Raw genomic sequence first — 25719 nt, 5'->3', positions numbered from 1 at the left:
GAACTTATTAGGATTTCTGCTGAGTTGTATCTGCGGCATTGGAACAGACTTGGTTCTTCAGGTTTCCCAGAAGTCTGGGTATTTTGAGCAGGGTGTGAACCTACTTACAATCATTTTGAGGCCTGTTACACACACTGACTAACCCATGACATTGTAGGAAGGAATCAACAGATGCATTAACAAGAGAAAACCAACAGAAATAGTCTCTACAGACTTCCCAACCATGTTTATAATAACTTTAACGATGTAGTATAGAGAAAGGATTTTCTCACGAATAGGGAGGGCTTGGCTATCCAAAGGAACACAACAGCATTTTCCTACTCAGCTATAATGAAAGAGCGGGTTCAGACAATTTCAAAGATAAATGATAAGAGAAAAATTTTGGAATCTATTCCTAATCTAAGAGGTTTGATGATTAGGGAGGAAAGCGTCCCTCCCTCAAACCCCAACCTGTAGGCCAGAATCAGGGACAGAGGCTGCCTGGCCCAGGGGGCCTCTGAATGCTCGACGAGACTGCAGATTGTATGAGCTCGTTCTCTTCCCAAACCAGGTATCCGAACTGAGTTTTCTCCCATCTCCCAAATTACAACCAACATCCCTCCATCACAGACCATTGTTGCTGTGCGCTCGGCTAATACTCATACAACAGAGAGTGTGACAGAGAGAACACAGGCAACCAGGGTGTGGGCAGAGAGTTTGACTCAGGGAACAGTCAATGTCAGCGGAGAAAACAGCAAGTGCTGAAGTCCTGGCTGGGAAACGTCAGGCAAGACTAGGCCAGTAAAGGCACCATGAGCCCTTGGTAGGGTCGAGGCTCATTACTCAGAGACAGCAAAGAAAGACAAAGGAAGGTGCCCATTCTCCATGAGTCTTGCCCCAAGGAAAGACACAAAAAGCAAAAGGACCAGCTGACAGGTTGAGAGAAGCCAAGGGCTGCGGCACCGCTGCTGAGCTGCACGTGGAATCACCGTTGCTGAGTCCACGTGCAGCACAGGTTACAGGCTGCAGCTGCACCCGAACGAGATGGCGAGGTGGGGCACTCATCTTCATCAGGGCCCAGGAGGCAACGGCAAGCTGTGCCACAGGGCGTCCCTGGAAGATAGGGGGGCAGATGTGAAGTGGCCTGTGGCAGGTTCTCCCAAGCGTCCTTGATTGTGTTCCAGGAAGATCACAGGGCGATCTCCTAAAGCTCAGGGCAGCTGTGACCAAACCTGGCCCCAGGGGAACTACGTGGAGACCCCATGACCACCAGGGTGCCGGGAGGGCTGCCCCACTGTAGGAGACAGCGTGGATATTTCAGGTATGGGCAGAAGGCCGGGGTGTCTGCAGTACAGTGAGCCATGGGCTGGTGGAAACAAGCTGAGGTTGAAATGGGAATCAGTCATGCCAGGCCTTGCTGGGTTGTGGAAGGGAAACTGAATTTCATTCAGATTGTGATGGCTGGCATTGTAGGTTCATCACGTGTAACAAATTACCACTCGGGTAGGGGATAATGGGCGAGGCTACAGACGTGAGGGCCCGGGGCCGTGGGCGGTCGCCTGCACGGTCCTCTCATAAGCGGAGCAAGAACAGCGGTAAGTCGGCCAGTTAGGAGACTAGTGGTCATGGGGTAGCCAGAGATGGCGATTTAGGTAAGGGTGGGAGTGGAGATGGCCTGGCACGGACGAATCCGACTTCCTCTTCAGGAAATAGAACCAGGAATAGCCACTAATTACACTAGATTGGGGGAGGGCATGGGCGGGAGAAAGGGGAGAATCAAGGATGACCTACAGTGCAGGTGGCAAACGCGAGGCCCGCAGGCCTTCTGGCCCTCCACCTTGTACCCGGCCGGGACCCTGGTTTCTACCTGGCAACAGCGCCGAGCTCCTTGCCCCTAGAGTTAAGTAGTTACATTTATGGAGTCCAAAAATTACATTCAGCTCTTTGAAGGCAACCCGGAGGCTGATGTGGCCCCTGGTGAAAATGGGTTTGACACCCGTGACTTACAGGCATTTTTCTGCCTTGAAAAGTCAGGTGAAAATCTTGGGGTGAATCAAGATTCCAGAGAAGACAGTAGGAAGCTATGACATCCACTAAATCAAAAGAAAATAAGTTTCTATTTCCTCAGTTATATATATGGAAGGACAGATAAAGTGCTTCTCAGACAAGGTCAAGTTCAAGGAGTTCAACATCAACAAGCCCTTATTATATGAAATGCTAAAGGGACTTATATAAGAAAGAGATGATGAAAAATATCAACAGTGATAGGACAGCAAACACACAGTTATTAACAACCACACCTAAAACAAAAGCAAACCAAGAGGACAGCTAGATCAGGAGTGGAACCATAGAAATGAAGAACACATGGAGGGTTAGAAACAGGGGGGTGGGAGGAGGAGAAGGGGGAAGAAGGCACAGAAAATAGCATAGATGGTAGGTAGAAAACAGATAGGGGGGAGGGCGAGAATAGTGGGGGAAATATAGAATCTAAAGAAGTTGAGACACATGGTTATAAACTAAGGGGGGAGAAGGGTGGGGGAGGGAGTGTGCGGGTGGAGAGGAATGAAGGGGGGAATAGAACAACTGTAATGGTATAATCAACTATATTTTAAAAAAAAAGAAAATTCACAACAGACAATTGAGAAAGGCAGTCTAAAGTCAAACCAGAAAGTATAAAAATATAATAAAAAATTATCTCAAATGTAGAAAATGAGCTTCTTATGGAAACCCAGTAAAATTGTAAGCAGCATTGAAAATCCACTTGAGATTTATAAACATGAGTCAGAAAATGGTCTGGTATTCTCCAGTACAGTTGGGCTGCTTAGGAACAGGTGTGAAGGAGACATAACTGAGCCTTAGTTTGGGTTTTAAAGAGCAACACTGTGCAATCAGGGGCAGAGGAGGGCATATCAAGAAAGCAACTAGGAACCCTGAGCCAGAAAGAAGACAGGAAATAGGTGATACGTAACGAGACAATGAAGTTAAAGTGCAGAACTTCAGCAACATAGAGCAAGGGGAGAATGTGAATGGAAAATACTCTTGGTCAAGTTCATAGAAACTGCAGGTGCTGACGAGGATCTGGGTGTGTGTGAGCACTGAGAAGTCTCTGATGGGGAAAAGAAAATGACCGAGAAACTTCAAGGTCAGTGTTAGATATGTTAGATTTGTTAATGGAATCACTAAAATTACTGAAATAGAGAAGAAAACGCAGCCAAAAGCTTAAGTCTTCAAGGCATAAGCAGAAAGTTCTTCTGGGAGGTAAAACAGTAAGGAAAGGGAGGCAACTGAACTTCAGAGAACTGAGGGAGAAATGACTTGGGAGTACAGCAGAGTGAAAAGGATACCTGTCCAACCTCCTGCCCCTGCAGCACAAGGGGTAAGAGTACGAAATATCTATTTGAGGCTGAAGAATCCTAAAAAGACATGCCTATGTTGTCTTTTTATAGGCAAGGAAATGAGTGGGTTATTAAGAAAAGATGTCCATTAGTTGCTCTGAGCTTAGAAATGGATCATTGGCCTATGTCCACAGGAGTCCAGCTCGCTGATTTAGACTAGAGGTTGGCAAATACGGTAAGCAGGCCAAATCCAGCCTGCAGCCTATTCATGAATGGCATTGAACTAAGAACAGTTTCTACACTTTTAAAGGGTGGTAAAACAGATACACAAACAAGATTATGCAACAGAAAGTGCAATTGGCCTGATACACCTAAAATATTTACTACCTGACTTACAAACAACAAAAAAATAGTTTGCCAAGCCCTAGCTTACACGGAAGTGCCAACGAAGTGAGTTACTCTGACTCTCCCGTGGCCATGCACTGCAGAAGCCAGACCACTGCCCAAAGGAGTCTAGGTCAGGACTGCAGAGAGAACATGTTCTAGTCGATGATTAAGGGCTACCCGGGGCCTGCAAGGAGCGAGCGACATGACAAATGTGGCCCTCAAAGGTGAAGTCATTCATTCAACAAATATTTTTCTGTCCTAGTTTCAAGCATCGTGACTTGTTATACTTTCTACTGTTGTAGCACAGAGAAAACTGAGAACAAATGTTTGAGGGGAAGGATGATACGCCATTTTCACAAGTTACTCATCTAACAGTATGGCTTTTTAAATACCAGTCCACATAAAGCATTTATTATTCTCTTTACTTTATGACTCGGTCTTTATAGGTGTTTGAGACTAAATATGAACATGTAAAAAGGGCATTTTCCAGAGACTAGAGCCTGAGAGCTTCCTACGTAACCATAAAACCATACTGTCACAAGAAAGCAAAAGTCAGCATCAGTTACATCACCGCAAATGAAACGATTAGGACCTTAAGAAGTGAAATTATGAAAATAAATTTTATTTTTAACTTTCATAAGTAAAAAGGCCTGAACACTTTTGATATTGTTAACAAAACTTAGATGATATCCAGTGAACCTCATACAGCATTTTTTATTATCTTCTTGAAAATACTCAAGACACTTGCATTACATCCTTTAGACATAGACTAAAGGATGTCTGCACACAAGTTCTATGAAGAACAACATACTGGTACATCCAAGATATTCATGCCTTTTGGAACACTGAGTTATCCCAGATGTCACTTAACCTATCTCTAAGAAGTAAAAGAAACAATTGAAAAACTTGACCCTTTAACCTTTAGGTCTGTTTCCACAAATCCAATCTATCACTTTCACAATGAGAAAATGGAAAATACCACAAGAACAGGAAGAGCCACCCCTTTAACAGAAGATAGCTAATAAAGTGGGGGGGATCGACAAGACAAGTAACAGTCCCTGCATTTTTTTACCACTTAACTCTGACTCAAATACAATAAATAAAAATAATGTACAACCCATCTGTATATGACTTCCACCTCAAATTTTCCATTTGATAAGGAAAGAAAACGGGTTTAAAGTTTAAGAGGGAGATAAGCGAAATGTTAGTTCGGGAGGTAATTCTGCTACCACCACTGTCTGAGAAGTGCACAGACCCTTTCAGGGAGCAGGCGCTGCCCAGGCCCCGAAACGGCGACCCCAGGCAGACGTGAGGAAGACGTGAAATCTTTTCTTCACCTTATTTATATTGCTCTTTCTACCCCAATATTTAGATAAAATTGATCTTAAAGATTACAATTTTATTTCACTGTATCTATTTTAGCAATGTATATTTTAAACGTTTTTTAGATTTAATTTTCCCAATTTTCAGAGAATCTTATTTTTAAATGTTTTTTAATGATTTCATTTCATTTAGTGATCTCATACAGAGGAAAGGAGGAAGGGAGAGAAACATCAGTGTGTGGTTGCCTCTCACACCCCTCTACTGGAGACCTGGCCCACAACCGAAGCATGTGCCCCAAATGGGAATCGAACCGGTGACCCTTTGTTTCTCAGGCCAGCACTCAAGCCAATGAGCTGCAATGGCTGGGGCTAGTTCAGCAATTTAATGTAAATAAAAAAACAATATTTGTTTTTTAAATACAAATCATAAGGTTATTTTTAAACTGCAAGTGGGATTCTGATCATGTAAAACAAGCTAAATAGCAAATGCTTGTGTCTAGACAATTATCTGCCATAATCAGTTCAAGTGTAACTTGAGGCTCTCAAATTATTTATTTTCAACTCAAGTGAAGAACAATTAGGCCACCGCAGTCATTTCTTCATCTGAGTCACTCGGTTCATCATTTAGTTCCAATTCCCCTAAATCTTCGTCAACAGCTGTACTAGTTTGCTTCTTGCGCTTCTTGGGAATGGCATCATTAGCACACATTTTTCTCATTTTAATGTTTGGCAATTTCTTCAGATCAAAATCCCATTCCCTACAAAAAAAGAAAGAGTATACAGGGTTGGCAGGGTGTGAGGTGGGGAAACAGGAAAAAGTCAATATTCAAAACTCTGAGTAGCAGAAAATCTAAAAAAAATTTACAGCAGATTCAAATACACCACAAAGAAACAATATAAATGCATTAGAGAGGACGCCCACATCAAAACTCCCAAAGCAGCGCAGGAGCCTGTCCCACTGCAGCTACCAGGAGCCTCTGCCCCACTCTGCTCCCCTCCCGTGACCTGGGCACTTCAGCCGGGCAGCCTCCACGGCATGGAGGATCTCGCCAGTAAGAACTATACTGTACCTGGCAAGTCTTCAAAATGCAGAGTCAGAAAAGCTTTCCTTTTAGACACAGTATCAATCACAGGTAAGTTTCAGTAATCAAGTAACTTGTATGGTTATAGTAGAAAACTTAGTTTTTCAACCTCAGAGTTTACTGTGACTGTCCTATGACCATTTATTTACTTTCAGAGCATTGCTAGAGTCTAGTTGTCAAGATCCTTTAAGAACTAAATACTCTATACTGAATTAAATACTCTATACTGAACTAAATACTCTATACTCTATATTGAACTCATCAATACTCTATGCTGAATTATTCTCTCTTCGGGTTTTCTTTGGAAGAGGTAGAACATAGCTATTTTAGAAAAGAAGACCACACATAAATGTAGCTAATTAATCACTGTTTCAGGCAAAAAAAAATTAAGGAATAAAAAGAATCTTAAGCTCCATGTATCTAAATTATAAATACATATACATGAGCTTAAAGTAAACTACTTCTTAAATATGATTGGTGAATTTTTATCAGAATCAATATTTTACAAGTATTAAATACTAAGAATTTTTCTATGAATTCATAAGTATAATATATAAATTGAGCTTAAAGGTGTCGAGGAATATGAGACTTAATTTATCTAATTTCAATTAACAAAACTTCAAGTCCATCAACATGGTCAAGATAAAAATATTTAATAACAATCATTTTTTAAAAACAAAAAAAGCCACCTGGCTAGCGAGACTAGTGGATTGAGCCCCAGCCACCCAGCCTATGAATGGACAGATCAGGGCACATGCCTGGGTTGTGGGCGGGTCCCTAGTAGGGGGCAACTGGTCGATAGATATTTTTCTCCCACAGTGATGTTTCCCTCTCTCTCTCTCCCTCCCTCCTACTCTCTCTAAAAGTAAATAAAATCTTTTAAAAAATAACAAAAACAAAAAAGCCATGTTTGAAAAAAACCTGAAACCCTACTCAGTGGTCTCTCTGGTCAAAAGAGTACTATTAGCCCTAGCCGGTGCGGCAGTAGGTCGGAGCACCGCCCTGCAGACCAACAGGCTGTGGACGGATTCCTGGTCAAAGCATATACCTACAGTGAAGGTTCGGGGCGCATACGAGGCAACCAACTGATGTTCCTCTCCTTCTCACTCCCTTCCTTCCCCCCTTTCTCTGAAATTGATAATCATGTCCTCCCGTGAGGATTTAAAAAAATAAAATTAAAAAAAGAAGTACTACTGGAGAGACCCCTGGGCCACCTGGTTCTGGACGACACAGTCCTTCTTCCGGTACCACTTCCCTTTACTCAACTTCTCCAAAGGGGGGCGCTGCACAACAGTCTGGGCCTGACGCTGTGCCATCAAACTGGCTGCTATTATTTCTTCTTTTTAAAACATAAGCACTGGGGGAGGAATAGTGAGATCAGGTTCTTTTAACTACTATAGTGAAGTATTTTAAAATATTTTGAAAAGGAAATAAAAGCCACATGTCACTATCATTTCAGGGTATATCTGGTGTTTCAAATAAACACAACTTAGGAAAATTCTACTTTAAGCAAAGAGAAATGGTTTAAAAAAAAACCCTGATTTTCTGCCAACCCTGATGTCTAGACTCAAAAGAGAAGAAATTTTACGTCTCATGTATTTTACATATTGCTGCTTCAAGGAACAATAAAAGTAACAGACTCACCTAAAAGTTTTCAGATTACCTGCATTTACAATATCTGGAATCTCTGGGAGAGAAAATAATTGATATCCATTAGGCAATGTCTTCCAAATTACAACATTTTAGAGTTTCTTCCTTTTTTATCTCAGGTGAACAAATAATAATTGATAGCAAGAAAATACCCAATGTAAAACAACTTCAGAGCACTGTTATAATGCTGTATGAAAGTAAGCCTTGCAAGTGTAAAAAGAGCTTAGTTTGGGAAGGGGATGTAAGCAGAACGCTGCTAAATTCTAGCACAGAATCTGTAAAAGAAAACAAACCAACAGTCTTTCTGCAATAGACTTTCTGAAGTTTTAGTCATCCGAGACTAACCGCAGATCAAAATTATGAAATGGAAAGGTACAGAAATGATTCGTAAGTTTTACTTTGCAAACCATTCTGAGTAGCTTGATGAAATCTCGCGATGCCCCACTTCGTCCTGCCTGGGACAAGAACTGTCCCTGTGTTCAGTGTATCGACCTTCGTGCCTGTGGGCCACCTAGTAGCGTCTCAGTTGTCTGAACCACTGTTGTGGTATCACACTGTTGTGTTCGAGTAAGCCTTCCTTCACTGAATAACGGCCCCGATACACAAGTCATGGTGCTCGCAATTCCGACGGGTCAAACGGAAGCCACGAAGGGCCTGCTTACGTGAAAAGGGGACACAGCACATCTCGCAGGTGCTGTTGCCAGACGATCTGATTGTTAAGACAAGCAGGAAATCTACGCTTGTCACGTGAAACCACCAGATTTTAAAATGCTGACAACTAATAAGCCGATCAAATACAAATCAAATACCACTTGTAGGCCATATGCAGGCTTGGGTTGTCACCTGTTTGCAGGCGTCGCAAGCCTTAAGGTACCTTCTCCTTTCAAGTGCTTTCCTTCAGACAGTGCCGGTAAACTGGCAACATACTGGTCTTAAAGAATGGTAAGAAGTGTTGTAATGCCAAGAATGAATATTTGATTTGTATAGTTTGTCAGGAATGACTGCAATAGGACAGCTTGGCTCTATAAGAACAAGACAAGAAGGACACAGCACTTTCTAAAGAAATTTAGATGTGGTTGGAGATGGGAACGTAGCTGACTCTGGAACAAAGCACACAGGCGTGCCCCAGAGGCAAGAGGAAAATGTTACTCTCACAGGAGAAAGACATGATGTCCCCGTCACAACCGACAGTTTGGGGGAATGTAGGGAAAAAAGAATGAATTAAAAGCTGATTCCATATACTCACAAAAGAAAGGAAATCAGAAGAAAATCAAACTAAACTAAATGAAAATATAAGCCTTTGAAACAAACTACAAATCTGGCATTGCTGTGCACTTCAGAAGGGAGGGAAAGCGCGGTGAGCACACCGAGGCCGTATCCTTCGTACTGCTGTCGCTCGCGCTCCATCGTCTGTCTGATGGCGGTCTCCCGGGAGCAGTGCCGCCGCCCCTGCCTGTCTCTGATGCTGTTGTGTAACTCGATCTGCTCCAGCTCACTGCCGAATCGATTTAAGTACCTGAAAAATAAGAAAGGACCTGAGCGACCAAGTCTGGGTATTTGGCGTAGGTTATTTCATTTAAAATCTAGCCCCCAGCCTTCGCCTGTCCTTGAAATGTTTACATTCCTGAGTTCAAGTCCTCAGACCTCACATCTTCCTGGATAACTTGACCATTCTCAAAATTTCAGCAACCCAATCCCTGCCTGCTACCGAAGCACCTGTTAAACCCCGGATGCACATTCAACCACTCCTGAACATCTCCATTTGGAAGTCCCAGAGGCTTCACACACCAAAACTGCGTTAGTCCTCACCCTGCCCTCCCCATCCCCCACCAAGCCTGCTCCACCTTTTTCTTTCTCTCTCTCGGGAAACAGTAAGACCATCCACTCCCATTGCCCAGCTGAAGTGCTCTCCCTCACGCCTCACCCTCCCTGTTACGACACATCTCGGTTTTCTCCAAAGACGGAGACTTCTACCTTCTTCTTACATGCAGAATCCTTCACGTCTCTTCACCACACTGCTCCTGACCAAGCAGAGGCCACGCCATCTACTTACTGTCTGGAGTGTTTCATCAGCCTCTCAAGGTCTCCTGGCCCAGTTCATGTCCTGTCAGGCCATTATCATCACTCTCACTACCGTGACTTTTCTAAATTTTAAATATGATCATCTCGGTGTGGGCTGTAAAAGCCTCCCATGGCCCTGAATGTCCTTTGGTCAAGCCCAAACTCTTACAATGCTAACCGAGGCCTTTCATGAGCCGATTGTGCCCTACCATACCTGTCACAATTCCCTCCTTGAACCTGCCGTTTCAGGCATATTAGAAGTCTGGCAGATCTCTGTGTGGCGTTCTCACCTCGGGGCCTTTGAGATCCTCCGGTCTCTGCCCAGGGGCTCTTCAAACGACTTAGCTCAACCTGCTGACCCTGGCCTTCGGGGGTCACTTCAGATGCTATTTCCCCAGGAAGCCTTTACTGGTCCAAGGGACTAACTACCACTGTGAAGCACAGAAAGGTCACGACCTGTCAAAGCGAAGAGGCTGGGGCACAAATCCAAAGTCTTTCTGACGACAAAGCCCATTTGCTCTTCTGTAAATCAGGATGAGAACTGTCTCTTGGAGAACCAAAGTGAAAAATTGCCTTCTCTGACCCTTTGCTTGTAACATGCGCAGTGTTTACCTTTCAATTAATTCACAAGCATCTTTCTTCGAATATCCTCCTTTCTGGGGATCAAGGTGAGTTTGAAACCACTGCAGTTTTTCACCTGTAATGAGTGCCAGATAGGCATCACAGTTGTCATCTAAGCAAAGACGCATTCACGATAACTTTCAACATCAACGTGTTCATAACTATCAAAATTTATTTCAATGCTAAATATAAGCCTTGCGTGGGCTCAAAGCTAATTAAACCAGCCTTTAAGAAATTAAATTGTCACATTTTAATTCTGGGAAGAGACAGGTGTGAACAGAATGCTTTTCTGTGTACCTTCCTTACCCAATAAACATGCAACAAATTTTTTAAAAAGAATAGTTTAACAGAACATGAAGTTTTAAGTATTTAAAGGGCAAAGGATAGAACCTGTCTAAAACAATAAAATGAAAACAATAGATTAATGACAGAAATGGTATTTGCTGACCATTTAATGAGCAGCAAGCACTAAGTCAAGAGCTCCATAATCCTATGGTTTTAGTCCTATTACTATTCCCACTTACACATGAGAAAGGTTAAGTAAACTGTTCCGGGCCTCCAAGTTAGTAAATATATTAAACATATAAGATGCGCATTCTTATGGGTAAATCAGACTATCAGGGTCACTTGCAGTGAGATTTCTCAAAACTAGGGATGAAGAAATGACCCTACCCCAGATACTGATAACCCACTTAGAAATACTATTCCATTACCTGATGAAGTATTAGATAAAGGTTCAAATACCTTTAATTTTGGTAACAAAGCCTCATACTCACTATTTTGAAGTTTCGGGCTTATCAGTAAAAATTTCTAACAGTAAGTTTAACCCCCCTGCCCTTCTCCCAGAGATTGTGACCCTGAGATACAGACTGAGCCTTTGGGAAACCTTACATATGACCTGCTCCTCCCAAAACACTTGGGCTATAATTCTAAGGGTTAGGGAGTTAATATTAAACCTCAGCTATTAGAAGACACTCAGATAGATATAGAGACAGACCAGCAGGCAGGCAGAGGCAGACAGACTGCAGACAGGTAGTTAGGTAGGTGATTACAAACCAGACAATTCCTGAAAAACTGAGCCAGATATTAACAACACTATTCTAAGGGTTTAATGATTGATTTTATTTTAATCAAGTCTAGTAACGAAAATTCACTTAGAAATATTATTTCACTAGGAAAGTCAAAAGAAAAATAAGTATAGGGCAGAATTTCACTATACTCCAGCCAAAACGTGAAATAAATAAATGCACTCACCAATAAGGTTGAGACGCAATGCTTTCTCATTCTTCAACCTTGGAAGAAAAGGTGCATGTGTTAGACAATTTCCAAAGCACGTTTTTAAAATCTGTCAAAGAGACAAAAAGAAAAACTGCCTAAAGAACCTTAATTCAAAGATCATTCTTTCATAAATGTGAAATTAATTTAATTGACATAGAAACACTGAACATTATGCGGCTTTTTTAAAAAAAATCCCTGGAACAAAAGTTGGTTTAGAAAAGTTTTCTTAGCTCTTCAATGACTCAAGGACACCTACAGTGCAATAAGTTTTAAAAACACAAACGGGAGCTTGACCGGATTATGAATGTTCAGGTGGGTTCTGTAACTCTCTCTCAAAAGAGTAATGAATACACCTCCCAGAAGACTGAGTGCTGCCACCAAGACCAAAATACATTACTGTTGTCTTTTAACCTTCAACAAGAACAAAACAGAATATTCACTCTTCATAAATTTAAAAAGAATCCTAACAGCCCTGGCTGGTGCGGCTCAGTGGATTGAGCACCGGCTTGTGAACCAAAGGGTCGCCGGTTCAGATTCCCAGTCGGGGCACATGCCTGCGTTGCGGACCAGGTCCCCAGTTGGGGGCATGTGAGAGGCAACCACACTGATGTTTCTCTCCCCTTCTTTCCCCCTCCCTTCCCCTCTCTCTAAAAGTAAATACATAAAATCTTTTAAAGAAGAATTAAAACAAAGAAAAATAACTCTATTCTCAGAAAAGTATAGAAAAATATGCCTCCTTTCGCTGATATTCTGAATGCTAACTCATTCAGAAAAGACCTTTGGGTGTAGCTAGTGTTTGCCACACTGTCTGCCACTCGCTAGGATTATGCTGTCCCTGCCTCCAAAGAGCATACCAGATTTACTCTCCTACTTTGAACAATTAGAAAACTGGAGAATAAAATGAAACCTCTTTTATAAAAATTTCTTTAGCCACAAAATGAAAGAAAATATTCCAATACAAATAATTAAAAAAGGATTTGTATTAAAATATGCAACAGTTCTTCCTACCTAATGAGAGACCAAAAACCCAATATATAAAAGCACAAAAGATTTTAACAAATTTTCCCATCAAATCAAAGGCACACAAATGACCAATAAACACACAAAAAGATACTTAACATTGTTAGCCATCAAGAGTACTATGTGTGCAAATTAAAACTGCACTGAAATACTACTATACTGGCTAAATTTAAAATAAAAATGATGCCCTGGCTGGTGTGACTCAGCAGACTGAGTGCCAGTCTGCAAACCAAAAGGCTGCAGGTTCAACTCTTGGTCAGGGCACATGCCTGGGTTGTGCACGGGGTCTCCAGTTGGGGGGAGGGGGGGTTGTGAGAGGCAACTGATCAATCTCACACGTTTCTCTCCCTCTTTCTCCTTCTTTTCCCCTCTCTAAATATAAATAAATAAAAATCTTTAAAAAATTGATAATGTTACCACCATGAGCCAGAGCGCAGGGGAGTCCGCCCCATCGGCCATGAGAGGCAGGTGGTGGTGGTAGTGGTTCTTCCACTGAGCGTGCGAGAAGGTAGCAAGATCTGTGTAGACAAAAAGCCTCTCTCTCGGTACCAGATTGAGGATGGGACCGGGGAAGGCAGGCACACGTGCCATAGTGGTCAAATGGAGCAGGGGGGGTGCTGGACCAAAGAGGCCTGTCAGCCTAATGTGGGGAAAGAAGGGGTTGGTGGGGAGGTAAACCCACCCAAATTGTGCAAAAGTTTGGGAAGTGCCTGATCATTCTGAGAAAGCACCTACTCCATCCCAAGCCCAAGCGAATGTAGTCCCAGGGGAACACAGCGCCCTTGCTTATGACCTGCACTGGCACAGCACACTTGCCTGTCCTCTCTATGGCCATGTGATCCATGGCCTCGAGGAGGAAGCCTTGCGCTCTCTCTTGCCCACCTGGTGATGCACTCACCAGTGCGTCCACACACTCTCTTTCAGGAGCACACGATTAGCAGTCCTAGCAGCTGCAAGGCCCATGGCCACATGGGCTTAGCATGCAGGTTCCAGGAGGCAGCTTGACATGAACAGCAGCCGGAGACCATCAGAGCTACCTGCATGGGGCTATGACCACCTGGCAGTCACCTGATGCTCCAAGTGGAGCAGGAACTCTGGACACTGGCTTTATCTTGGCCTTGTGAGGGAGATGGGCTTGTTGACAGAAGTCAACCATTCTCCCAGATCCCGCAACACCTGAATAAAACTTCTTTCTTTGCACCAGCATCTGCCACATAAGTTTGACTTTTGCATTGACAGGGAGCTGAATCTCCATTTGTGTTTGGTTGACAAACACAATACAATGTGTTTGAGAAGATATGGAACAAATGTAACACATATACTGGTGGTTAAAATCTAAAATGGTACAATCATTTTGGATAAGGCAATTTATTACATACTTAAGCATTACGTCTATCATACGACCAACAATTCTTATAAACTTAATTTCTTACATTCTTAAATATAGATCTACCATATCACCCAGAGATTCTAGTTCTAGGAACTAAAATAAAAATGAAAATATATGTTCACACAAATATTGTACATGAATGCTAATGACAGCTTTATTTATATAGTAGGAACTAACAAATTTTTTTCTCTAACGCCCAGGTAGTAAGATGGTAGGTGTTGTGGGCGATGTGGCCAGTCTCCATGGCAATGACTCATCTCTGCCACTGTAGCCTGAAAGCAGCCACAATACAAAAGGAATGGGCATAACTACCTCCCCCCAAAACTTTTTTTAAAATAAAAATGAGGTCTGGAGCCTTTGTTTGCAGACCTCGATAACAGCCAAAAACTCTAAACAATCCAAATGACCATCAACTTGTGAATACACAAAATGCATCTTCATACAATGGAACACTATTCGGTAATAAAAAAGAGAAACACAACTAGTATGTAAAACAACATGGATAAATTTCACAAACATTAGGCTAGTGGAAAAAGCTGGCACAAAATATTACATTCCATATGATTTCATCTACAGGAAACATTAGGAAAGACAAATCTCATCTACCAAAATGAAGAGCTGGGGGTGAGGGGGCGGGCTGACTGGGAAGATGCGCAGGGAATGTTTTGGGGATGAAAGTGCATTACACAGGAATCACAGGGGTTACACCAGGGTACTGTCAAAACCCCGAATCTGTACACTTAAAACAGATCTATTTTACTGTATGTTATTTAACCTCAAAGTTAATTTTTAAAAAATAAAGAATACTTCCTAACAAGGTAGAGAATGGCTTTGAGGAGAATTCATTCTTTTCCGCAAAGCATGGAGGGAAGATTCTAGTTAGAAGTCAAGTTGAATGAAATCAACAAGGGCCTAAACTAGAGAGGTATGAGCTGGGATAAAGAAAAGAAAAGAAATATGAGATTAATTCTCCAAAGTAGTTGTTTCCTAGATTCTTACCAATTAAGCTTCATTTCCCTTCATTAATTTTTCATACTAAGTCATTTCATTCGGAACTGAGAACTCCTCACTACATACTGTAGGACAAGATATGACTGTGCATAGCAACAAAATGCTGAGATCCTAAAATAGCTCTCAATTCATGATATAGCCATTTGCTGCATGATGCTAAGAGATCCTAAAATAAAGCTAAAATCTTGATATAACCATTTGCTGCCTTCAAACCATACTAGTTTCTTTTAACGTGAACAGAAGCAGTATTTCATATAGCTCTAAATCAGAGCACTCAGACACTGAACATGAAGAACACGTTCGAACTCTCACTCCAGTCGCTTCTGCAGCATCTTTAAGTAACCGGAGGCCATCAATAAGAGTCCATCTGATTAACCCAGCAGGTCTGGCTTTGTAGGCTCCACCACTGGTCAAAGGCACTGCTCCCTAACAGACATCCTCCCAGACCCCTACCCCCTCTCTTTCTCCCTAAAAGGAAACCTTAGGAAGTGGGACAAAGAAGCCCGGGTTCTGTGTGAAAGTAGAGAGGCCAGGCACTCCGAGCTGCCCGGCAACCTGTGTTCCTTAGAAAACCAGATGTCTTCAGTGGGCAGACAGTAACAAAAGGTGGCAGTCTCTAAAGTGGTCCCCACTGAGTCTTGCCTCTTCATATTCACGTCCTCAGTCTCCATCTCATAATTCTTTTTAGTTTTTCTTCTCTGCACTCATCACAGCCTGTTCAAACTGATGTGTCTGTTTTAGGTCTGCTCTTGAAGAGCTGAATTCCAGTTTACTGTTTTACCTTCGGTGCACAGAATATACTGGATGTTTTTATTAAAAGAAGGAGAGGAATACTGTTGAAGGAGAAATGTGTAAAATCGGCTATTCACCAACACACAATACAAATAAAAAGACACTTACTTTTCCTTTTTTTCCTGTTTGTGGGCCTCCCTTGTAATTTGAGCTGCCTTTCTACTATATGGATGGACGACTTTTTTTCCCTGTCCTCCGCTTTTCCCCTTTAGTCCTTTAGGCTGAAATGTAGGAAAACATATGACATATGTAAGTCAGATATTTGTGACTGGTCAAAAATTTTCTTCAGAAACTAATGTAAGAAACAGTAACATAACAGAAATACTTTGACGCAGAAACACAACACCAGGAATCAGGAGATAAGCCAGACCTGGTAAATAATTCAAACAGTCTTTGTTTCCATCGTTATAAAAGAAATGACATATTCGGAAATATTCTCCATGAGGTAAAAAAATAAAGGGACTGGAAGGGCTGAGAAAGCAGTTCCTCAACTGCCCTATCCTCAGAGCAGGTACAGAGAACGCAGAGAGCGAGGGGTTCACAGTTGGAAATCTGCATTACAGTTAGGAAAGTGAAGGGGGCAGAAAGAACAGGGGGAGCTTGATCAGGGAAGTTGCCCGCGGAACAGAGGAAATAGCAGAAGCCATCTCAAAATTAGCACACCCAAAAGGAAACAAATGATTTTCCCACTTAAGTCTTATGCCAGTTAACTAAGTCGTAATGCGTTCAGTTCTCCACCCTACACATTTCAGTAGCCTTTAATCCTACATACTCTATACCTTATCATAACTATTATTATTATGTGGGAATTGGGTCTGGCTTCCTATAATAAAAAACCCCAAATTTTAATAGTTTAACCCAGACAGAATTTAGTTCTCTCGTGGAAAAAGTAGGAGCTGGAGGCTCTGCTCCATAAAGCCCTCAGAAACCCAGGCTCCTTCCATCCTGTCATCTACTCTCTTTCGGCTACAACCTCCTGTATGTACATGTAAGTCAAGACGGCTTGATGCCAAGTCTAAACTCCAGCCAGTGAGAAGTAGAAAAGAAAATCAAAAGGTATACATACACCTTTCCTTTAAGAGCAAGATCTGGGAAGTCACAGAATCTCCTGCTGACCAAAATTTAATCAGAGTTGTATGAGGAAGAAATGTAAATTTCTTTACATTTCTCAGAAAAAATAAATTACTACAGAAGAAAAAGAGTCTATTAGGGGACAGCTAGCAGCCTCTAACATACCTAATACTCAAAAAGGTCAAGTGTTTCTACAGCCTTCTCTTCAAAACACTATCATTGCCTAATTCAGCCTCATGACCTTTCATGATCAGGGTGGCCTGCAGGTGCTCCCTGCTGGTCCTTTCTTCAGAGGTCACAGAGCTTGCTTTTCCACGACACTCCCTCTGCTAGGTCATGGCCAGGACCAAGTCCTTAACAAGGAAAACAGCCTACCCTCAACCTACCTCTCCTGTGCCACCTCGTCCTTCAACATCCCCACCTGTCCATTCTTACTGACCTGCTCGCCAGTTCCAGAATACATCTTGCCGTTTCTTAACTTCTTGAGACTGTGCTATTTACCTCTGCCCGCAAAATCCTTTTCTTTGCTTACTTATCTTTAAGACACAGCTCCAAGTCAATCCCTTCGTCAAATTAAAAGGACCACCAAATTCTTACTCACACATGTATTCGTTCCTTCAACAAATAAATATTCCACAAAGATTTTCTGCTCCCTGATTGATAAACCTGGCCAGAGAAGAGAGCTCCAAGTCTGAAACCCAGATGCCACTGTAAGTTGGTTACAGGAATAAGGGAATTCAGAGTAAAACCATCATAAAACAGGATGTGCATTTGTTTGTGTGTCTCTCTGCTCATGTGGAGTCGAGGGGCAGTGAAGAGGAAGGTGTGAAGAGAATTTTTTGTGCATGGTTTACCTAGCAAACACAAATCAAGAAACAAACTTTCAGAACACACGGTCAGCTGCCTCTGCTGAACCTCCTGACATTCATACCCACATCTAATCCCACCCCGAGTGTAGACCTACGGACGTGCTTTTATTAAACAGCATTCGGCAACACCAATGAGATTTCAACCCCGAGGTTATGTTTTGAAAGGACTCTGGTTTCTGTCTTGGCTACTGTCTCTTGGACTGTCTCTGATGGAAACCAGCTGTCATATACTGAATTGCAGTACAGAGTGACCTATGTGACAGCCACCTCGGGGCTCCCAGCAAATGTCCAGGGAAGAACTGGGCCCTCAGTCCAAAAGCCCACGAGGTGCTGAATGTACCAAGAATCATGTGAGTGAGCTGAGAAGAGGATCCTCCCCAGCTGTGCCTTGGGGTTAAATCAAAGCTTCAGATTATAACTTCACTGCAACCTTGTGAGAAACCTAGAGGCAAAAACCTGGTAAACCAAGCCTGATCCTCGACCCACAGAAACCGCGCAATAATAAATGCTATTGTTTTAAGCCACTAAATGTTGGGACAGTCTTGTTATACAGAAAGAGACAGACTAATGCAAGACCAAAAAAACAAAACAAAAGCCAAGTGTGCTCTTCGAAAAGATAGCTTTGTTTCACATCCTAACAAATAAGCCAAGTCACAAAAACCTCAAGAAAAAAAATGCTGTCTGAAGCTGCTAAAACTTAACTGAAGTTAGAGATATGTAACACTCTGTTCAGGTCCATAAAAATTCCTTTAAAGATTTAAAACTTTCTTTAGAACAAGAAGTACTTTGATACCCATAGACTATGAAATGTCCTCATAGTTTTAGAAGAACTCAAAGAACCTCTGAAACTTAGTACGAAGATACAAAGAAATCGAACTTGTATTCTGACCCAACTGTAGTTTATAATTCCATATAATACCTTATTCATAAAAAGGTTGCCTCAAGGCAGAAAATGTGTGTGTGTATATATATATATATATATATATATGTACACATATAGGCACAGAAATACAATGAAACACTAAAGTTCAGAACATTTTCCTATTTTTCAGAATATCACAATAAAAAACTCCAACAAAACGTTTCAACAAGGGAAACTGAAGTAAAACCCTATCAATAAAAGGTTAATCTATTAAACAGTCTATTCAAACTAAATATCTTAACTAGAAAGCAATTAATCGCTATCATTCAGGGGTTCTCCAAATTTATTTTGTACAGCATCTGATGATTCATGACTAGTATGGAACATAAAGTGGGGATGAGTTTGTGGTATATCTTCTATGGAAGACTAACATTTTATGTTTCAAAAAGTACCAAATTTAACTTGCAAAAATATAGCAAAAATACAACTTCTTTTCATTGGCATGACTAATAGCCTGATTTTGAATAGCTATAATTACCTTGAAAAATACCTGGCACCACAGAAATATTCTAGTCAGAAAACCTGTATTGAAAGTATCTCTCTCTCATAATCTTTAGTGATTATTTCAGAAAATTTAAACTATTCTTTGAATTCAGAATTGTGAGTTACAAAAGAAAAGACATCGTTTACTCAAAGATACATAGCAATAGTATTTCAGGGGCAATGTGAAATATAAAAAGAAACAGGATGTAAAATGTTGGTTGTAAGCATAAGTGGGGGGGGAATAGATGAAGGGGGAAAATGGATGAACAGGAAGTCAATGGATACAAACTTCTTGTTATAAGATGAATAAGTTCTGAGGATCTAGGGTACAGCATGATGACTACAATTAAAAATATTGCATTATAGACTTGAAAGTTACAAAAAGAGTAAATCTTAGAACTTTTTACAACAGGGGAAAAAAGGTAACTGTGAAGGAGATTGTTAACAAAGCTGATTGTGGCAGTAATTTCACAATACATTTCTATATGTATGACAAATCATCACGTTGTACAGCTTAAACTTACACAATGTTTTGTCAATTATATCTCAATACAGCTGGGAAAAAACCAGGTATGAGCTCCCATTTATAGGTATGAACCCCAAAGCACACAATTCTTGTCATTAAGGAAAATGTAGGAAGCCCATTATAATTAATGCCCACAGTAATCAAGGGAGGATGACAGCATACTTTTTAACAGTATACAATCTAGACAGGTAAGTAAGTGCATTTAAACTCTATAATAACGGGCTTATATAAAAAGGAGTATACCTGTGAATGCCTAGTAGCCTAGTACACACCAAAATTAAAAGCACTAAAACCTTTTTTAAATGCAGAATGGAAAGTGTTGGGTGGGATGAATTAGTTTGAAAAGATTCTTCCAAGTTAGTTAAACTTTGATATAAGGAAAAGATACGAACTTGTGGAGCTCTAGGAAAGATTCACAATAAACAAAAATAAATGAACAAGAAACAAAAATTGACAACTGCAAGCTGTAATGTCACTATTGATGATATCACTAAAGTTAGTTAACACAACTAACACTGACTAAATAATGGATATAGAGATAATTGGTTTGCATTTAATTTTCACAGTAATCCTCTGAGATAGGCATTATGGATACCCCGAGTGAACAGGCAGGACAACAAAGGATTAAGTGATTTCACCAAGATCACAATTTGGTAAAGATTCAGGTGCCAAGCCCAGTCCCCTGGAATGCCATAGCCCACATTCTGAACTGTACCGAAAGAAGTGTAGACTAACTAATATCTAGATGGAAACCCCCCAGTTCCAAGCTGCGTTCAAATTCAAGAGAGAGCATAGCAGAGACATGGAAAATATACCAGTAAAATGAAAGGGCAGAAAATGTACCAATAATAAAAGCCTTATATGCCACTCTTTTGACTCTTACAAGGCAAGACACTCCTACCATGCAGTCTGAAAAAAGGAATTTCTGATAATCAAGGTCTGCAGTCCAGTGCCAATCAACCCGAGTCGCTCACACACCAACACATTATTGTTATGTTCCAATCTGAAAAGGAAAGGCTATAAAAAATTATAAGGGGTTGGAGACAGGACAAATATAAACAAAAACTGAATTTACGAAAACGTGTATGTATATAATCTAAAGAAAAAGGCTAGATAGACACGAAAGACAAGAACAGCCACACAAGTAGGAAAAAAAGGGCCAAAGAGGAAAAAAGACGTTGCAGCCAGAGTATACTACTTTTTATAATATTTTTATTAAAAACTAGTTGAAAAAGGAATATTTATAAAACATGTTCCTATTCAAGAATTATTCTCAAAAACGTAATAGGTGGGAAAAAGTAAGAAACAACAAATAGTTTTGCAATGCAAACTTAAGTAGCAACCATAAAGAAAAGCAAGGTAATTACAAATACATTATTCGGATCCCGTTTACCTCTGAGGGGTTCCTGATGGTTATAGCGTCAAGATACAGAACACAGAGGCTTTCAAAGGCTATGTTGACTTATTTTCTAAACTGGATAATGATAAACAAGCGTTCCTTACACCGCTCATCTTTATACTTAAGTGTATCATACATACACTCACGTTTGTTTTTAATAAAAACAACAAAAGTTTCAGAACCATAGCAGCAGCGGGGGGTGGGTGGGGGGCGTGAAGGCAAGACTAAGCGCGTGAGTGGGTCACTGGAGAGCGGTGAATGGACGCCAAGGAAGCGGCGACCGAGCCCACGCAATCTAAGCGGGAAGAGATGGGGCACGGAGGTAAGCAAGCAGCGTGTTTACCAATTTTGCCTTGCAAGAAAATGTACCGGTGCGGATTTCCCCCCGAGGGGGGCAGTGACCGGGAAGTTGAGCACCGGGCGAGAAATAAGCAAGGTGCCCGGCGAACAGCGAGAACTCAAAGCCTTACGGTCCGGAAACCGGCCGGGGACCCTCCTCCCGGATGCCTCGCCCTGCGCCCCGCACCCCCTGTGCACCGCCCCGTGTAATCACTTCGCATCCTCCTTTCTCCCAGTTCTCCCAAACCGCGCCCTTCCTCCCCCATCGTCTCGAGAACCAAACAGGTTCAAAGGAGGAGGAGGGGCCCACCATAGTGACGTCCTCGCGGCCCCGGGAGGCCTCTGCACTCCACACCTGGGAAACTTCACCTACAGGAACACCAGCACCTGACAGTAGAACTCCAGGTCAAACACGTGGGGCCGTAAAAAACCTGGGCAGACCCGACCGGAAAAGGAGGGGCGAGTGCGTTCTCTAAAATGTCCGGGGGGAAACGAGACCTGGTCTTTTACGTCCGTGTTGGACTTTTAGCTTCTATCCCAGATAGTAGCCTCCTCCCTGCCCCGCGGCCAAGCGCGCTGCACTGGAGCTTGGGGCTGGAGGGTGAAGTTGGCCCTTCCCGGACTGCGAGAGGGAGATTTGAGTCGGCACCACCGTTGCCTACCGCTACAGGCCCGTGGTGTCCCGGGCAGATCTAGGGCAAGAGACCAGGTGCATAGCTCCACAGCCGGACTAGACTCTCCTCTTCGGGGCACCTGCCTAGCTGAGGCTGCCCACTCCCAGGAGGGCTGCTCACGAACAGCAGAGTGAATCCCCTTAGGCCTCTTCTTCAAGCCAACACCCCGCCCCCCAATAAACTACTGTAGATAGTTTGAAGATATCTTTATAGAGTTATTTTCCTGTGCTTTAAGGAATATACAAAGATGTGTGTGTTTGTGTATAATGGTTAAGTATTTGTTAATATTGGGTGATACAATAAGAATGCATGTTTAATTTTCAGGGTAACCATTAAAAGGATGTATGTAACTGGATAGGATACAAACAAGAAGAGAAAAATCAATAAAAATTTAAAAACTCATTCAAAGCAAGGAAATAAAGAGAAAAAAGAAACAAGACTGTGGGGTAAATAGAAAACAAAAATGAGGTGGTAGATTTAAATCCATATAGCAATAATTGTGGACTAAGTACCCTAATTAAAATATTAACACTTCATATTGGATTTAAAACATGTGACTGTGTCCTGTTTGTGAAATATGTAAAACATAAGGAAACAAAATTTTAAAATCAAAGATGGAAGAGGTATGCTAAGCAAATACTAATGAAAAGAATGTTAGTATACATATATTAATGTTAAATAAAGACTAAGTTAGGAAATATGGTAGATAGAAAAGATTACTACATAATGATAAAAAGTGTCTATTTTAAGTATGTGTGCATTTGGTAATAGCCTAACATATACAATGGAAAACTGACAAAATTTCAAAAAGTAGGAAAACCAACTGCTTCAGTGGGGGATTATGCTTTTTAGTAAAAAATTGATAAGAGGGCTGATCTCTTATCTCTCCAGTCCTCTTATTATATAAGAGGACTGGAGAGATCAGTCCTCTTATATAATATCTGACATTTATACACTCCCGGTACCTTCCTAGTCAAGTATGCACTTGAGTTTGCCAATCCCTACCTTGAGGTAGGTAAACCAAAAGTGATAAATGAGTAATACCTTCCTATTTGCAGAAATCTTTCAACTATCTCCCAAAATGACCTAAAAGGCATAATTTTTCCAATACAACTACATTTCTGGCATGCTTAATTAAAGACATTTGGCTGGCCTTTTGTCAGTGACAGCCTTTTTTAATAGGGGAAGTAAAATGTTGCATCATGTCTTTGATTTATTTGACTAAATTGTGTTCACAGCCACATTAGGTAATTTTGCATTATCCAATTATTCATACTATATACTTATATGGTTATCTTCTATTGTATATTTGTAAATATATTCTAAAAAATTAAAATGCTTCAAAGAAATATTAATAGCTTTTATATAATTTTCCAGGCTTCCCTTTAAATATATCAGAACACTTTAAAATATTTTACATATAACTTACAAAATATTTTTGTAGTATAAAAATCTGGTTTCATAGAATGACAGAAGGGAATTCATACTATCTAAGGTATTATATACACAAGATTAGTTTTTTCTTAACAAAACTGACCTTTAGTAATGTTAGAAACTTTCTATTTAATACTTTGGGAAACAGTTGTGCAATACTTTAAATGACTTAAAGAATTTGGGAACTTGAAATGTTAAGCTGTTGCTATTTCTCCCATCTTTTTTTCACGTGAACACTTCCTTAGAGATCATTTTTAAGTTACCATTTTACCAATTGTTCAGATATTAGAACTCTTCTTAGCTAGGATTAACTGCTTCCAGTCAGTTGCTAGTAGTTTGCTCTTACGATGCTGTGATTCTTTTTCTCTAATTCCCATCTTTACTCCTAGTCCAACTCTAGTTTGTCTTTAGTTTGTTTTCTTTTGTCTAAAAGGAACTATTAATCTGCAAAAGTAATTGGCAGTAAGGAATACAAGATAACCTCTTAAGGACTTCCTAATCCAACATTCCTTCCACAAGTATTAAAATCTTGTTAGTGTCATACCATTATGATTTATTCTAATATGTACCCTTAAAAATGAAAATGACAAAACTAGTTTGAATATCAAATAATATTTTAATTTTTTTCTGAGATATAATGTAGCAAAACCCCCTGAGTGAGTTGTTTACAACCTAATTGAATACTGAAATTGCCCAAGGAGCTTTTGAAATTGCAATGCCCAGGCACATCACCCAGAAATTCTAATTTAATTGGCTGGGAGGGTACCCCAGATGCGAGATTTTTAAAAACTCCCTGGATAACTCTAAAGTACAACCAAGCCCTGGCTGGTGTAGCTCAGTGGATTGAGCATGGGCCTGTGAGGCAAAAGATCGCTGTTCGATTCCCTGTCAGGGCACATGCCTGGGTTGCAGGCCAGTTCCCAGCAGGAGATGCACAAGAAGCAACCATACATTGATATTTCTCTCCCTCTCTCCTTCCCTTCCCTTCTAAAGGTAAATAAATAAATAAAACATTTTTAAAAAATAAATTAGATTCATCTAAAAAATAAAAAAATAAAGTACAACCGATGTTAAGAACCATCTGCAGATGACTCTCTATTCTTAACTTTTGACTACACATTAAAATTAATGCATGCATTTTAAAATTATACCTTCCCAGACTGTACTTCCAGAGATTCAATTTCACTTTATTATGGCGTGAAACCAGTTTTATTTGGTTTGGTTGGATTTATATATTTTATTTTTTGTTTCTTTTTTTCATTGCTATAACTTAAATGTGAAATCAATGATAAGAATTATTACTGAAGAATCGAGATATTCCTTGTGGGTTTGGTTTGGTTTGATTTGATGACAAGCTATAGCCCTTTCCAGCTAGAAAAGTTCAGTGGCACAAATTTGGTTTTATATTTAGTAAAGTAAGTAAATTCATTTTGTTTTAAAAAACCATCATTTGTAGTAACAGTAATACTATTTTTAGAGTATACTAGGGAAATTGCAGTTCAAGATACTCTGCATCGAGTGGTTTTGTTTTTGATCTTGTAATTTCTGTCCAACGTGTCAGCGTAATTTTGTCTGTAAGTCAGAATTTCCGATTGATCAGAGAAAGTCTGTTGACAGTGTTGCCACATCAGATTGGACGTGGCTTTCCGTAATTTCTATCAGTACCCTGCTGAAGAGTGATGTCGCCGATACGGTGTGAACGCACATAAAAGCAGCACGACCTCACAAATAGGTGCCTGTAAGATAGGGATATAAAAATGCCCCCTTTGAATTTATAATATGAAGAAAGGTAAAAAGAAATTCAATTCTTTTTAATAATGCTATCCATGCAAGTAACGAAGTTAAAATTTAAAATCCACTCAATTGGGCTGCAAAGGAGATGGCCAGGTGCAGAAGAAGAGGTGGAGTCACGCGGTGCACCCCAAGCCTGAGAACAGGCCCAGGCTGACCGCGCACTGGCTCGAGGCTGAGCGCCTACCCTCGAGAGGGCGGGGCACGGAGCGGTCGTCACGTGACCGAACGGACCGGGTGCGGTTGGAGTAGGCAACGTCCGCTCGGCGCGGAGAGTGTGGCC

General features: G+C 41.0%; 1 protein-coding gene across 1 annotated transcript; it reads right to left on the bottom strand.

Moving 5' to 3' along the window:
* Window positions 1–5556: 5556 nt before the first annotated feature.
* TMA16 (translation machinery associated 16 homolog) lies at window positions 5557–21978 on the bottom strand. The gene is made up of 7 exons (XM_037058325.1): window positions 21848–21978; window positions 16037–16149; window positions 11692–11729; window positions 10429–10513; window positions 9123–9271; window positions 7750–7792; window positions 5557–5781 (listed from the first exon to the last, which is right to left on the bottom strand). The coding sequence occupies exons 1-7, from the start codon at window positions 21848–21850 to the stop codon at window positions 5601–5603; spliced, it is 612 nt and encodes a 203-aa protein (XP_036914220.1). The 5' UTR covers window positions 21851–21978; the 3' UTR covers window positions 5557–5600.
* Between the last annotated feature and the right edge of the window lie 3741 nt (window positions 21979–25719).

The sequence above is a fragment of the Sturnira hondurensis genome, unplaced genomic scaffold, assembly GCF_014824575.4.
Source record: "Sturnira hondurensis isolate 20B ecotype Veracruz unplaced genomic scaffold, ASM1482457v3 Scaffold0010128, whole genome shotgun sequence".
Lineage (NCBI taxonomy): Eukaryota > Metazoa > Chordata > Mammalia > Chiroptera > Phyllostomidae > Sturnira > Sturnira hondurensis.
This window is presented reverse-complemented; position numbering and strand designations above follow the sequence as displayed.